Source organism: Pituophis catenifer, unplaced genomic scaffold (genome assembly GCF_029215685.1).
Source record: "Pituophis catenifer annectens isolate HBS135680 unplaced genomic scaffold, rPitCat1.0.hap2 SCAF_1, whole genome shotgun sequence".
NCBI classification, from domain to species: Eukaryota; Metazoa; Chordata; class Lepidosauria; order Squamata; family Colubridae; genus Pituophis; species Pituophis catenifer.
In genome coordinates this window covers 131,533,328-131,549,205 of record NW_027256881.1, presented here as the reverse complement: position 1 = coordinate 131,549,205, position 15,878 = coordinate 131,533,328, and the positions used below count along the sequence as shown (strand labels likewise).

The window sequence follows — 15,878 nt, the reverse complement described above, 5'->3', positions numbered from 1 at the left end:
TCAATCCTGAGTGATCACAAAGCACAGTCAGAAACTTGAGATCAGAGTTCAAAGTTAGAGGCTATAAATTATAGCCTAGTTGGAAGTGATAATTTTATGGTTTGCCTACTTGAAGAGGACTGGTTTAGGAAAGGATGCTCCAGATCTCTAGCAGCTGCTTGTGAGGAAAAATTAAATTTGGACTACTATATTCCATATTCTTCAACCAACACTTTATAGTCCATATTCTATACTCCTTAGCAATGTGGAGACACATGAGAGGGAAGAACCAGAACTGAACTTTTCAATTCCAGATATTGTATAAGTTGTGAAGATTATGCTTTGCCCTTTTGTAGCATTTTATCTATCTCTTAAATAGCTCCTCACAAACAAACCCAACCTTCCTGTTTTCCTTACGCTTTCTGCTCACTCTGTACCAAGAAACAACTCATTTATAATAGCACAGCGTAAAATAAAATATATACTTCTATGCAATCGTGAACACTATATAAATTAATTTCAGATGTTTAATAATTTTTTAAATGTAAAGACATGAACCAGTCTGTAGGTCTATGACATTAGATGACCTACATTGCAACAATTCCAGACTGACCCCAACTCAGCCCTGATCTGAAAGTCAGTAGTCTCCTCTTTATCCAGCTTCCATGAAAAAAAAAAAAACGTTTCATAGCCTACTCTCTTTTAAACCAGGGTTTTGGCTGGCACAATCATCTTAGCATCACCTACCTTAGAATTGCTGAGAGAAGAGGCGCTGTAGCTGAGCTGCTGACTGAAAGGGCACTGCACCACAGATGGACCTCATTGCTACTATTTACAAAAGTCCGATAGGTTTTAATTTGAAGCGGACTCAACTCCTGCTCTTCGACCATTCAGCGAATCAGGCCCAACGTTTGCAAGCGTTATCTATAAACAGCTTCCTGTTTGAAACAGCTCAGCTGTCCAGCAGGACGTTAATTAGGAGCAAAATGTGTGGGAACATGGCAACGACCCATGATATAAACGGCTGCTTTTGGCAGGGCGCATTTTTGGGAATGCAGGACACTTCTCTTTTTGCCTCTCTCGCCTTCCCATGAAAATAAGCCCCTTCATTAACTCTTTCATGTCTAGTGTCAGATAGCAGCCCTGTGAATAGGATTCTAATAGAGCAAAGGTCTTCCTTAGTGCCTTACTTGGGTTTTGAGCATGGATTTTCAGAAAGATTGTAAGGACGCAGAGCTAAGACATGCCAGAAACATTAGTGTTACACATAAGAGTGGGTGAATTCTAGCTGGTGCAATTTTGGCTAGAATCAAAAATATTTTATTTAGCTCATAGGAAAAATAACCTTATGGACAGAAAAATTCTGCAAAGCTCCTTCTTTAACATGTTAGCTCATTATACGCAGATATTTTAAACCCAGTAACAAACCTATTCTAAACTGGCACAGACTTGGATACCAGGACCACCTCCTGCAGGAAATGTGGATGATTTTATGGATTATTTCAGAAAAGCTCACTGTCCCTCAACAGCCTGCGGTACAAAGCCTCAGTAAAGTGCCCCTAGTCTGGCATAGGCTACATTAGAAAACAGAAGAGCTGAATCCCCGCTTTTCCCCAGTCCAATGCAACATCAGCCTGGGACAGAAAGACACTTTGTTGATACTTTATGCTTCTCCAAGGTAGGCAATCTGAGGTTTCTGCATATTTTTTTGAACTCCTGCTGAACATTACTGAAAAATAGTGTGCTTTCTTTCAATATTGAAACAGGAAAATTTCAACAACTATTCCCTGTCCTAAAATAGGCTTAAAATATATTTTTTTTAATTGCCAAAGCCCACTAAGAACCCCCAAATTCATAGCAATATCATTGTTTCCACTGTGAATCCTGCAAACCCAACTGTTTATGGGAATATCCACCAAAAGATTGCCAGTCTATCTTAATATTACTTACATCGAACAAGTGTCTTCTAAATTTACTGAGATAAGGTACAAAATTCATATCTAAAATTTATAAATATTTTTTAATTAAACATCTAAATTAGACATCCTTGTTCATCCCTGCCTTTATCTTAAACCCACATGACAAAACTCCCCTAACAATTTATACAATTGTGTACAATGAATGGTATGCCGCAGCAGACTTGTAGCACCAAATTGACCTTGGCTGATTTTGAAAAAGCAGAGACAGACCAGGGTAGTATTTCGATGAGAGACCGGTAGGGAATTCCAGAGCTATAACCTATTCTTAAGAAATTGATAAAACATTGTAGAAGAAAAGATTTGGGAATTTTCTTCATGAACAAAACTGACAATTGTGTCCATGCATTCACCTGGACTTGTGTTCCACTCAATCTTGGCATTTAATAATTTAATTATCCCAGTACAGTTTAAGACAGTCAATAGCTATTGTTTCAAGTTCACTGTTTCCAAACATGAATTTAGAAGTTCATGTAGCTTTGTCATTTCCCTTAGTGTCAAACTGGTGGCCCGCGGGTTGCATGCGTCACACACAGGCCAAGCCACACCCACCCCACCTCCGCAAAGGCAAAAAACATCACAGTACATCACGTGACATCAACATAAGTTTGACACCCATGCCTTAATGCATGTTTAAAAAAACAGAGTAAGTGGGGTTATTTTTTGGTAAAGGCTATATAGTCCAGAGCAAATGTAGTCCAGAGCAACCCCACATGCTCGCCTTTCTCTTCATAAAGCAACGTCTTATTAGAAGCTACTACTGAAAATGAAGGGAAGAGATCCCACTTGTCCCATCTCTCAGCAAATCTTTGATTTTCATTATTCCTGAAGACTTAATGTAAGGTCTTGTTCGATCTCATCTTTCAGCAGCTATTATTTCTGGAGACTAAGGAAGAAGCTGCAACCAAACCGGGTAGCAGCTGCTTTGGGACAGATGATGTCCAGAGATTATTTTGATACTGCAGATAGTTTTCCATTAGAAATGACAGGATATGAATGTCTATATTAATCATTTGCACCTGAACTATTCAAGAATCCACATTGGCAATGATTTGGGTTTTCTAATAGGAATTACTTCAGCCATAGAGGCACAGGGCACTCTGTATGAATTAGAAAGGTTAGAGAACTTGACACCTAGAACATGAACAAGTTCAGCCTAGCATTTTAATTTTCTACTGTAAAATACTCTGCAGAATTATCATCTGCAGACACATTGACTACAGATGAAACGTGTAATGAAATGAACCTTCAAATTAAAATTATGTTAAGTGAAAAATAATTAGAAAGTTTATGGCATATATTGGCCAATGATAAAAAAAATATAGAGAATACTGTAACGGGCAAATCAAACCTCAATTATTTAAACCTACTAAGTGAAAATGAAATTGTACCAGTTCTGAAAAACTTCCATGACAACTACCTCTGTAAAGTATGAAAGCAACTAGGCATTGCATTCAACCCACCACTCCTATGTAAAGAAAAACTTTTAATATGCAATTAAAGCGAAGGATTTGACAAAATACAGGTTAAGAAAAACATAGTCAAGATAGAACTGGACCTCAGAGTATTTTTGTTTCATAGATTGAGCCAAATGAAGGCATACCGAGTATAAAATTCCATGGCTCAAGAATTCAATTTTTTATGTAGATTCTTGATTTCATGCCTTGAGGTTTTTATAAAAATGGTAAGGTCAAGTGAATACTATGTAGCAGACTCTTGGGTTCTATGCTGTTCCCAGAAGAGCAATTAAAACCTTAGGCAGCAAACAGACTTCCCACAATGCCATCAAGAATTTTGTCTGTATTAAGACTATGCTACTGTAATCACAGTAACTGTTAATGATCCAATGAAGTGGCAACATTTTGCCCATTTTATAATTGTTATTTCAAAACAATTATAATCATTTTAATGGGAAAAAAAGTTGCAAGTGATGCTTTTTATATATTGCTCACACATCTCTAGTAGTTCCCATGAAGTCTAAAAATGTATCAGCTGACTGAGTTTGCAGTTTCTTTTGGCAATGGTTCTGGGAACGAGGACAAGTTCACTTTGCAGTGTATCTTTCCTTTCCCTTTTTAAACCTCCTTATGCACACATACACAAATGTAGTTCTTTGATCACTCAGTGATAGACCAAAATAACCTGCAATTATGAGAATTCAAATGCAGTTTTAGTTCACATTCTTCCAAACATGAACAAAGCCATCACAAGCATCAATTTTTATGTTTCTATCCACAATTGACAGATACTTTATAGCAATTAATCTTTGCAATAAAGCCCTATAAATAAAACTGTCAATATTCATTAAAATACTGTGGAAATTTGTTATAGGACTGCATATTCTGTGAACTTTGATAGTGAATGACAGGCACTGAAGCCTTTTTTTATTATTTTACCTTTCATTACCCCAAATTAACTTAGTCTAAAAAATCTAATATTGATGGGTGATGATTTCTCCAAAATATATATCTAGACACAAACATGACCTAAGAAGCACCTGATTTGTGCAGAAGGGATTGGTGGAGCTACCTATTCTTTACTGTCTCCTATCTTTTGAACTGAATCCAGCTTGCTTAATATTTCAAAACCATGAGTGTCCTATTTAAATAAAGTAACATCTCACTACATATTCTCAAAAAAGCTCTTTGAAAATTAGGTGAGTAGGTTACCACACAAGAGTGATTTCTTCCCCTTCTCTGGGAGCTTTGAAATGTATCATCTATTGGTGATGATGTAGTGAATCCTATTGTATGCAGAGGATTAAACTTGGGTGACATCTTAACTCCCTTCAACTCTGTTTTATTTAAAGAAATAGAACAAAGCAGGGTGTCATTTTCATTAACATCATGGTGAGCTGATGGAATCCATATATTATGTTTTGTTTCCATCAAGTGCAGAATATGTAACATAACATGTAAGTCACCTTTTAGGTAGTTTCAAACAAAAGTTTGAGAAACTTTTTCTGCATACCTTAAATCAGGTGTCTCCAATTCCCAGGTTACGAGTTGGTGTGCTGTGCTAGCAGTAGGTGAGTGCACGGCTCCATTTGTGTGAGTGGCGGGCACTTGCAAGCACCACTCATGCAAATTGAGTTGTGTGCCACTGCTCACACTGAACCATCCTCTCCCCCCCACCACCTGTCTACCAAGCTGGAAAGGTTAGGGGTTGCTACCTTAAATGCTTTACATTATAGCCATGCAGGTATCCACGCAGAAGTCCCAAACTCAGCAGGCAAATGGGTATAGGATTGAAATTTTACACTTTTCAGGAAAATCAATTCAAAAACTGTTTAATGACACCCTGCTTAACTTCACTCTTTCACATCTCTAAGAATGTTTGCATATGATTAATCTGTGAAAATGTACCTGACCTATAACCCAAAAATATTATTGAAGCATTAACTGTATCAGGTTGTTTTAGTCCAAGTTGCTTTAGTATTTTTCTAATGCAGGACATTAAAAACATTTGGCATAGCCAAGTAATTTAGAAATGTTTAGGTGACATTTATTGGTGGCAAACAAAGACATGATGAATTTGTTAGATTTTACACTAAACCAAACCTTTCAGCTCCTTTCATTACAAATCCTGGAATATTAAATTTTCAAGATTCAGTATTTAGATGTATGCTTTAATCTTCAATATAATTTAACCAGGGGTGAAATGCTACCAGTTCGCTCCGATTCAGACGAACCGGTAGTGATAAAAACTACCAGTTCAGGTGAACTGGTAGTAAAAAATACTTTAAAAAGGTTAAAAAAAAAAAAAAAAAAAGGTTCTGACGATCACATGGCACAACTATGTCACGCGATCCTTGGAACCTTTTTTTTCTTTTTTAAAGCAATTTTTAATACCTATTCACCCGAACCGTTAGTAAAAAAAAAAATGCTTTAAAAGTTTTTTTAAAAAAGTTGGCCACACCCACCCAGTCACATGACCCCCCCAACCAAGCCACGCCCACAGAACCGGTAGCAACAAATTTTACATTTCACCACTGAATTTAACCCTCTTACCACCACTTTTGGGATACTTAAAATTAAGATAGGTTTCTGGTGTTTTATGGTATCATAGAAGTTCTTTGGCTCTCTTGTCACTCAATAGGACAAATCAAACCCAGAATTTTATTATTCAATAGGTGCCACAATATAATGATGGCACAGTAGAACTAATTGTAATCATGACTTTCAATTATGTCCTTTGACCAGCTACAAATGTTACCTATATCATATTTTCATCAACAACCAAATGTATAAATTTTAGTTTCATACTTTAAAAAAAAAAGCATGACATTAAAAAATATGAAGAATTAACTTTTATTAATTCACATAGTTTTTGCACTTTACAGCTGAAATTCTGGAAACTCAAACACAACATCTTTGCCCGTCAGCTTCTTGTATACACCAGAAAATGTTTCAACCTGCAAACAGAATAACGAAACGTTAGCAAAAGTGGGAAGCATAAAATACTAGTGGTACTTGATAGTAAAGAAAGAAAACTATAGAAGAAGGATATGTCAATTCTGAAATTAAAGAAATACATATATTACCATATGCATTTTTAAAAAGCTGATGGCCACCCCCTACAATACTCTAAAATTAATTATACATCACTGAACATTTATAGGAACAACACATTTGGCACAAGACAAAAGTAAGCCATGGGAGGTGGCAGCACAGAATCAATACTGAATATAGAAATCACATAGTTGAATCTGGATGGTACTTAAAATGATAAACCATCAGAAAGCTTCAGGGATGTCAGCTACACCAGAAATAAAATAGCTAATAAATAAAGCAGAAATAGCAACACTTATATAATTTGCCAATAAAATAAAATATGTCCAGGTATTCACTAAGAATCAAGCTTGAAGTTGTCTCTACCTCCAATATTTTTATATTAGATTTAATATTAATATTTTCAAATAAAGAAGCCATTGAGAGTTGACAATTCAAACTGGTAACCGAAAAAATTTGATTTATTGTATCTCAGAGTATTAACTACCATTTGATATACAAAGTCAGAATTTGAAGACAGGACGAAGCAGAATTTCCCTTCTTTTTCCCTATCAATTCAAGTTTCATCCTATGTATAACTGTTGTAGAGTTTCTATGACCTAACTGGGGAATGTGTACTAGGAATATCCATTAAAATAGAAATTACTCACAGACCTCATTACACAAGCATGACAGATTATGTATAGATGTTTATTATTTGTGGTAGTCACATTCTAAAAAGTCACTGTGAACAATGAATTAGCAAATACTGAAACCTCAGCTAGAAGTGTGGGCATCAAGTATTTTTGCCCCAAGTATTACATTTTGCAGCTACAGATAAATTTTACAAGCAGGCAAATTCAGAAATATGAAATCCATGAATAAGAATTGACTGTAATTTAGATAGGGTTATTACACAAGTAGCATAAATTAAATAAAACATAAATTAAGTCATTTAGATGTCATCGTTACCCAAATTATGTTAATCTAAGTTCCAGTATGAAAATTCTCAAAAGGAAAGCCTGAATCAGGTTTGTTACCCAAAACAAGGAATAGATAGAAACTCTATCTCCTGCCCAAAAGAGAATTGTGTCCAGCAGTTCATGTGGAATGAGGGTAAGACACAAGAAATGCAAAAACTATTATAAACTGCAGTTAATAATTTCTTAGCTTTTCTGCAAAACATTGATATCAGATGGTCCTGCATAACTGTTGTCCACATTTAGTTTGGTTTTGGCCTAACCCAAACAATGTGAGTTGCAATTTGCCTGATATGAAGTCCATTAAAATGAGATACAATAAACTGTGGTTTTATTCTATACCTAAGTGTCATTTTTTTATTTTTAGAAATCCAGGAAGATGGTTCTGGAAAACTCTAGAATTGTTTTCTTCCAGATTTTGTTATTCTGGGGAGGGGGGATTAAATAGTGTAAACCAAAAGCATTTTGAGATATTCTGGACATATTCTAACTGAAATAAAGGACCTACTTAAATGTGGAACTGTCATTTAATGACAATTTCAAAGTTACGATGGCCTTGGAAAAGGTGATTTGTAGCCTGTACTTTTAACTGTGGCACCACCTCCATACTGATGTGATTGCAATTTCAGGCAACAGGCTCCCATTTATCACTGGCTGTAGCATTCATGTGATCACGTTTTGCAACATGTCCGTTGGGGAAGCTGGATTTGCTTAATAACAATTCGGTTAAGTTCAACATCAATCATTTAACAATCGTCATAACAATTTCGTAAAATCAGCTCCAATTTAGTTTATAACAGAAATTCCAGTCCCAATTGGTGTCATAAGTTGAAAACTAATGTTTCAAGGCTAAGCTAATGGTGTTGTTTAGAAGGTATTTGGCAGAAAATTAAACATTTCAGAATTTTCCAGAAGGCTGTTCCCACATCAGATTCCGCATATCCCTGTAACACAGGCCATAATGTACTATTCCTTATGTAGCATAAATAATGTTTTATGTCCCTCTTTTCAACCAAAAAGAAAACAAAAACAAAAAATCCCAACATTTGCAAACCTTGCTGGTAACCATATTTCAGCAATTCCAAGAAAGTTCAATCATAGGACCAAGTTTACATTAATCTCTGTCCTTTGATCATTTACCAAGCTTTGATTTTCAAACGTATCTGCTTCATCAAATGACCTACTGCAGTCTGCTTCATGCATTTATCTAAAGTTTGAGTAAAAGCAAACTCCTCCAACTTTTTCTTACCTTGTGTTCAACATTGTTCTGTTGCGCTTTGTCTAAATGGACCTTTATAAGCCGGCTGCCATCCAGTTTTACACGAATTCTCTTGCCCACAATTTCACTGGGGAAAACCAAGTCTTCAAGAATGGCATCGTGCACTGCAGTAAGCGTACGGCTAAACAGAAGAGAATCAAATATTTGCTAAAGTGCCTTCAAATTTTACACAACTTTTAAGTCCCCAACCTTTCCACCTTGGTGGCCCGGCATGGGGGTGGTGGTGGCATGAGTGGCAGGCTCATAGGCACCCAAATGAAGCTTTGTCCATGAGCAGAGATCCCTTGTCTGCGAAGCTTCACTTGCGGTCAAGCACTCTACCCGCAGAAGCAGAGGGTACAAGGATCCATTACTCGCACAAGTGGAGCTTCTCGCATGCTTGCCCATCACTCACATGGCCCAGTTTGAAACAGGCCCTGGGGTTGGGGATCCCTGTACTAAGGAATAATTTAGTTTTAAATTAAAACGGATTATTTAGGGGGAATGTTTTAAATCAGGCATTCTGCTTCCAAAACACTGCATTACCTAAACAGTAAGATTAAATTTAAAAATTTAAGTAGCAATTACATTTTAGTGAAACAATTGGCTATTCTTGCCCATTTACCACTGTAACAAGGTAGACTGTACTAAGAAGACAATTACGGTATATTTTTCTCTCAGCTAGTCTTGCTTGATGTGTGCATTCAAAAAGATGCAATGAAATTACAAATGGAGTCTCCTGGATCAGAATCCAAATGGCTACATTTGGATAGAGTAATAAACTATAACCCTGCAAAATATTATCTTAAAATGCATGAAGTCTCTTGGATCAAATAGGGCTATTTCCATCCAGAGTGACTAAAAGAAACCTAAAGTATTATGTTACTAAAACTGAGTTTGACTCAAGACTAAGTATCTTCCTAATAAACTTGGCTTATAAACAATGCAACAAGCCATTAACCTTAGTTCAGACAATATTATTATTGGAAAGAACCAGATGGAGAAGAATACACATTTGCACTGCTACTAAACACAAGGCCCCAAGAGCAAAATGGTAATACATCCCTGTTTGATTAGACATAATGTTCAAGTCAGCCTTTTCAATACAATATACTTGGAAGTCTGCAGCTTTCTGTAGTAGCAATACTGTGTTAACAATATAAAAGGCAGAAATGGTACATATAAGCCAAAATAATAACTTCTCAGAACAGCCAATGAATTGAACTTTTTAAATTAACCTTGCAATTTCCAGGTCTGTCTTTCCATCTAATTTATGTAGCTGGCCATTTCAAAACTGACTCTGGTCAGTATTCAACAAAATTACAAAATTTATTTGATTACTATTCTTATTGTCCCCAACCAGATGTCAATAAGGCTGAGAACAGTCGATTGCAGAAGCTCATCTACAGCTTGTCAGAATGGGTGGTCAGAGGTATAATATCCTCTCCATTTCAGCATTACTCCACATTATGTAAAAATCATACTGGCTAGGGAATTCTGGGACTTGAAGATGAAGTCCACACATCTTTTCAGTTGCTATGGCTGAGAAACACTGGCATAGAATGCAAGAAAAGAATGTTGCATCTAATATTTTTAAGTAACAGCAAATAGCATTCCAAGCTGGCTATAAAAAAAGCTTTGCTTTTTAAAATGAACAAATATTATCCAAGTACTAAATTCTGCAATTCAAATTCTTTCTCAAGTGAGAACTACCAAGTTTATAACTTAAAAAATTTAAGTACTCAACAAACTACTTTTGTTCATTCCTACTTATACCATACCAATTTGTTATAGAGGGCTATTCAACCAAATATAACAGCAGCTTCTGATAGCAGTTTCCATTCCTTCAATAGACCAATAAAAAGGGATATATTTTCAAAATATTTTTATGTTTAGTTAGACACATTCATCTACCAGTAGTCCTCAACTTACAACTATAATGGGATCTCGGATTTCCAGTGTATGTCATGAGTATTCTAAGTCAAGGCATCCATGTGACTAATTTTATAACTTTTTTAAAACAGCCACTAAGCAAATGCCACCATCATTAAGCAAACCCATTGTCTGTAATGGACATTTTTTGTTAGAAACTGTAAATAAATGTCAGTTTACAGCAAAAAAACAAAAAACAAACTCCTTATAAATCAGCCACATGACCATTGGATGCGGCAAATGGTTTTAAATGTGACATAGTTGCCAAGATGCAATCATGTGACTGCTAGGAAGTTGAGAACTACCCTGTTTCCCCCAAAATAAGACATCCCCTGATAATAAGCCCAATCGGGCTTTTGAGAGCATGGCAGTAAGGCCAAACACTTATTTCAGGGTTCAAAAAATTGTAAGACAGGGTCTTATTTTCGGGGAAACAAGGTACCTGTAATCCATTATTATTTGCTCCAAATCTTTACAACAGACTTCTATTAGCTTAGGCAGATGTCTTTATCATTATTTAGGATCCTTATGCAAATTATTATAATTAGACCTAACATTTCCCTGAATGCAAACTGAGACCAAATAAATAACCAAATAAACTCATATTGTCTCAAACTTCCAAGCATTAAATCACATTAACTTATAAATAGCAGGGGAGGATTTGAACACAGTTGTATCAAAATATTTTTATTTCTTTTCAAAACATAACATTACCTCCTGGGACGCTTCTGCTTATTTTTTGTGCGGCTTTTTCTTGTTGGCTTGGGTAAAATTCTTCTCTGTTAAAATAACATAACAGCATATCTATAAGTGACAGAAAACTTTTACAGCAAATTAGCTTTTGGTGAGCCTAAAACAGGCTTTCAGTACAATACAAGGCATAAATAACTGGAAAGTAAGACCCAGCACTGAGTAATCATATGCTGTAGACTACAAATTTCATAAGTGAACTGATAATCTTCACAAACCTCAGTTTCTAAAATCCAAAGGTTCAAATATTTATGACGAACACCTACCTGGGCAATGAAAACCACGTGTTTTCCACTGAATTTTTTCTCCAGCTCACGAACTAGCCGCACCTGAATCTTCTGAAAAGATTTCAGCTGGGGAACTGGTACGAAAATGATGATTGCTTTTCTACCACCACCCACTTCAATCTCCTAAACAAAAAAACAGAACTGGGGATGAACACGATTTACATTTTAAAAGTACAAAACTAGCAATTTTATTTCCATAAACACAAAAGATCCAAAGGTATCTTAATTTTTGGAATTTCTACAGGCAAAAGTATAATCTGGGAGTCCATCTCTTGCGCACTATGTTCTGAGAAATTCCTATGGAAAGATCTAGACAGAACTTTTGAATGCATCACTGATCAAATCCAACATATTGAAAATAATCATTTCACATCTTGGTTTTATAGCAAGGGAATTGCATTTATCAATATCTAGTTAACTCCCTTTCTATGAACCTGTAATCCCTTAATTCAGAGTAGAGTCGGGGCAACTGGATGGAGCTGAGTGTTTAGTGGCTCAATGCCTTTACTGACAATACATGAAGTTTGCAGATATATTTTTTTGCACCCTAGAAAAGAAGTATCTACTGCTACCTAGGATTGTATCAATATCTACCCTAGTATAAAATAACTAGTTTTAGGTTCTTGAAAGCATTTAAATTGATACATGCACCTGAAATGTGCAAGTCTTCAAGTTGTTGATGTAAAAATTACACAGTAAAGAAACAAGTAAGGAAACAAGCTGATTCAGCTAACATTTCTGATTTCCACACAAGACTTTTTTTAAAAAAATGTAGGCATGTAAACATGTATACTGATTGCAAGTTAAAGCATTATAAGTACCTTCTACAATTTTGTGATTGCAGTTACTGTACACCCAAGGAGTTTTAGGAACATACAGATTACTTTAAGAAGCTTTTTATTTCGAATAAAGAAATTTTTGTATCAACAAAACTCTATATTCTATTGAGGCTCACTCATGTGAGAATTACTTCATAGGATGCCTATACAGGTAGTCCTCAACTTACAACAGTTCATTTAGTGACTGTTCAAAGTTACAACAGCACTGAAAAAAGTGATTTATGACCATTTTTCACATATGACCTTTGCAGCATCTCCATGGTCACATGATTTACCTTTGGATGCTTGACAACTGACTCATATTTATGACTGTTGCAGAGTCCCGGGATCATGTGATCACCTTTTGAAACCTTCTAACAAACAAAGTCAATGGGGAAGCCAAATTCACTTAACCGTGTTATTAATTTAACAATTAGTAATTCACTTAACAAATGTGACAAAAAAATGGGGGTAAAACTCACTTAGCAACATAAAGTTTAGGCTCAATTGTGGTCGTAAATTGAGGACTACCTGGAATTTAGTCAAGGCTACAGCAATTTCCCGGTTTCAATGATAAAAGTAAATCAATGGTATGAATGGATGAACTATAAAATCAAACACTAGGCGTTATATCTGGATATACTAGATTACTGTTGTCCTGTATCCTACTCAACTGTCTGGGACCTTTGAGGTCCATGCTTCAAAATAAATAATCCCAACCAAAGTTTACATATTACCTTTGCTGCTGTAATATTCAGTTCTCTCAGCTGAGCCTTTAAGTCAGAATTCATCTCCAACTCCAAGAGAGCCTTAAGAGAAGATTATTAGATTTATAACTTGTCTTTCTGTTTTGGATGTTTTACTTTTCAAAAATAATCATTTAACCACGGCATTTTGATTAAAATACTTAGATGAACTACACATTCAGCTGAAATGTCTAGAAGCTATCAGCCCAGTTTCCTCTTAAATACACTGAAACACATAAGGCAACTTTCATTTCTATTAAAGATAGTTCAACCACATAAACCTTACTAAACTGTACAACTGAATGTTCATTTAGGCTACAGAAATCATAAAATAATTATTACAAATCCTTAATATTAACCAGCTCATTAGTCATGTTTTAGAACTGCTCTTATTTCCTTCAGCCTAAAATTTTCAACAAAAAGGGCACATACCTGGGAGATGCCAGATTCAAATTCATCTGGCTTTTCGCCATTGGGCTTCACAATCTTAGCGCTCGAACTGAACATGGCCTTTCTACAATCAAAAAAACAAAACAAAACAAAACAACCCTTAGTACAAAATAAAAAATGTCCCTCCCAAAAGTTAAGGAAAAGCAAATGTTGGCCCTGTGTGATTAATTTTTTAACTAAACCTGCAGATTGTAATCTACAACATAAATGGAATATACAAATACTATACAAAGCAGTGATGCGTTTAAAGATATAGGATCTAGTAAAAGAAAATCTACGTTTATTTATTTAGCGTATGGCTGGTCACACACAATATTAAAACACTTCATTTTTACAGGTTAAAACAATTAGAAAAAGAGCAGTAAGAAAACCTGAGGAAAACAGAAATAACATTTCAGAGTTTAATGTCGAGTTTGGAGATCCAGTCAGTAGCTGTCATCGTTACGCAGAGGAAGTCCCTAAAATCTCCTGGATACTTTCTGTTAGAGCATTCCCCCACTATATGTTGGATAGTCTGTGGGGGGGGAGCCCCCGCAATCGCATTGTACTGAAGGTGTCTTTCCCCAATTATACAAGGAGTCGGCACACACCCTTAGAAAAATGTAAGTTCAACCATCTGCTTAACAATAATTTCTGAAGTGCAGTTTCCATTACTGCGAGTTCAATTCTCACCAAGGTTGATTCAGCCTTCCATCCTTCTGAGGTAGGTAAAATGAGGACCCGGTTTGTGGGGGCAATAAGCTGACTTTGTATAAAATAGAACACTGCTGGGGGGGGGGGGGGCAAAAAGCCCTACTAAGCAGGTATATACAAAAGCATGAAGGCTATTGCTTAAAGCATTGTAAGCCGCCCTGAGTCTCCGGAGAAGGGCAGCATATAAATCGAACTAATAAATAAATAAGTAAGTAAAAACTTACAAGAGTAGCCTACCTCATAAGGATATTGTACATGACCAATACAAGTTGCAAAGTTCATGCTATCCTTATTTACACACAGCCCTTCACACACACATCTAAATTCACAGTGCAGGATTAATAGCTTCTCAGAGCAGTTACTGTGAAACATTCCACACTAACAAGGTGGTCAATAACATCCTTTCCAAAACACCCTCTAAAAATGAGATTGTATAATGGTACAATGATTTGACTCTAGATGATCCCAAAGATGCTTTTTTAAAAAGGCATGTGGACTTGGTTTTTTTTCCACGTTTTGCTTCTCATTTGCAGCTCAGACCTGAAGCAGCCTCTTGGATGAGAAGCGAAACGTCTTCAAGGAAAAACAAAGTCCAATAATTGCCTTTAGAAAAAGCGCCTTTGGGACAACCGGGATGACCCGAGTCTCTATTGACAGACTCTAGATAACAGACATAAATACTACAGAAGCTTTTTAAAGAATGGGATAGAATTTGCCATGTAGGGAAAAAAAAAATCTTAACTTCAAAGAGCGATCCGGTTGTTAATTCAGTACGTATATGGGAAATGCAAGCTGGGGAAAACGGCAATTAAACCTCGTGTTAAAAAATCAAAGGCCTTGAAGCAAAGTTGCCCGATTTGCATCAGCATCTCACCAGAACACGTATGCCGAAGCTTAGTAAATTCATCCACCATGTGCCATCCATGAGAGCAAGACGAGCCATTTACTCTTGAGTAAACATCGTTGGGAAACAACAGCTTATTTTGCTGCAAACTATTGCCGCAGAAGGCAATCTTGCCTCCCGGTAAAAACGCTGCCGGGATCCCCACGAAGGCTGAATTAACAAGCTCACGCGTGTTAAATAAACGCACGAACCCGGAAGCCTTGGCAAATCTGAGATCTACTGAGACCGAAGTACCATTAAAAGGCAAAATCGGGTATTTTGTGCTTCTTCCTCCCGGGTTTTTTTTTTTTTCCCCTCCGTAGCGTCCCTCCCCCCCCCCCTCCCCCAAGAAGACCAAGCTCCTTTCCTGCCGCCAGAAGCCATCGGCAACTAAGGAAGAGCGAATCGGATGCATCCCGGGACGCTCGGCCTAAAAAAGCAGATTTCCACCAACTCGGCATCACATCGCTAGACCCTCCGAGGGAAAAACACGCCATCACCTCCCGCCAGGCCCAAGTCGCTCATACCCACCACTTTCGGCGCCGGCCTAGAAAAAGGAAGAGCTCTCGCGAGAACACCGCTCATGCCCCGGTGTGGGAAAGCTTGACTCCGCCCTCTCACTCTCCGAAAGGGTCA

The 15,878-nt window shown here is 36.7% G+C and overlaps 1 protein-coding gene across 1 annotated transcript; it reads right to left on the bottom strand.

The window, feature by feature from the left end:
* Positions 1 to 6,249: 6,249 nt before the first annotated feature.
* Positions 6,250 to 15,803, bottom strand: RPS7 (ribosomal protein S7). Its single transcript, XM_070932970.1, has 7 exons — positions 15,774 to 15,803; positions 13,649 to 13,730; positions 13,208 to 13,279; positions 11,632 to 11,775; positions 11,330 to 11,394; positions 8,675 to 8,825; positions 6,250 to 6,369 (listed from the first exon to the last, which is right to left on the bottom strand). The coding sequence occupies exons 2-7, from the start codon at positions 13,721 to 13,723 to the stop codon at positions 6,292 to 6,294; spliced, it is 585 nt and encodes a 194-aa protein (XP_070789071.1). The 5' UTR covers positions 13,724 to 13,730; positions 15,774 to 15,803; the 3' UTR covers positions 6,250 to 6,291.
* Positions 15,804 to 15,878: the final 75 nt, after the last annotated feature.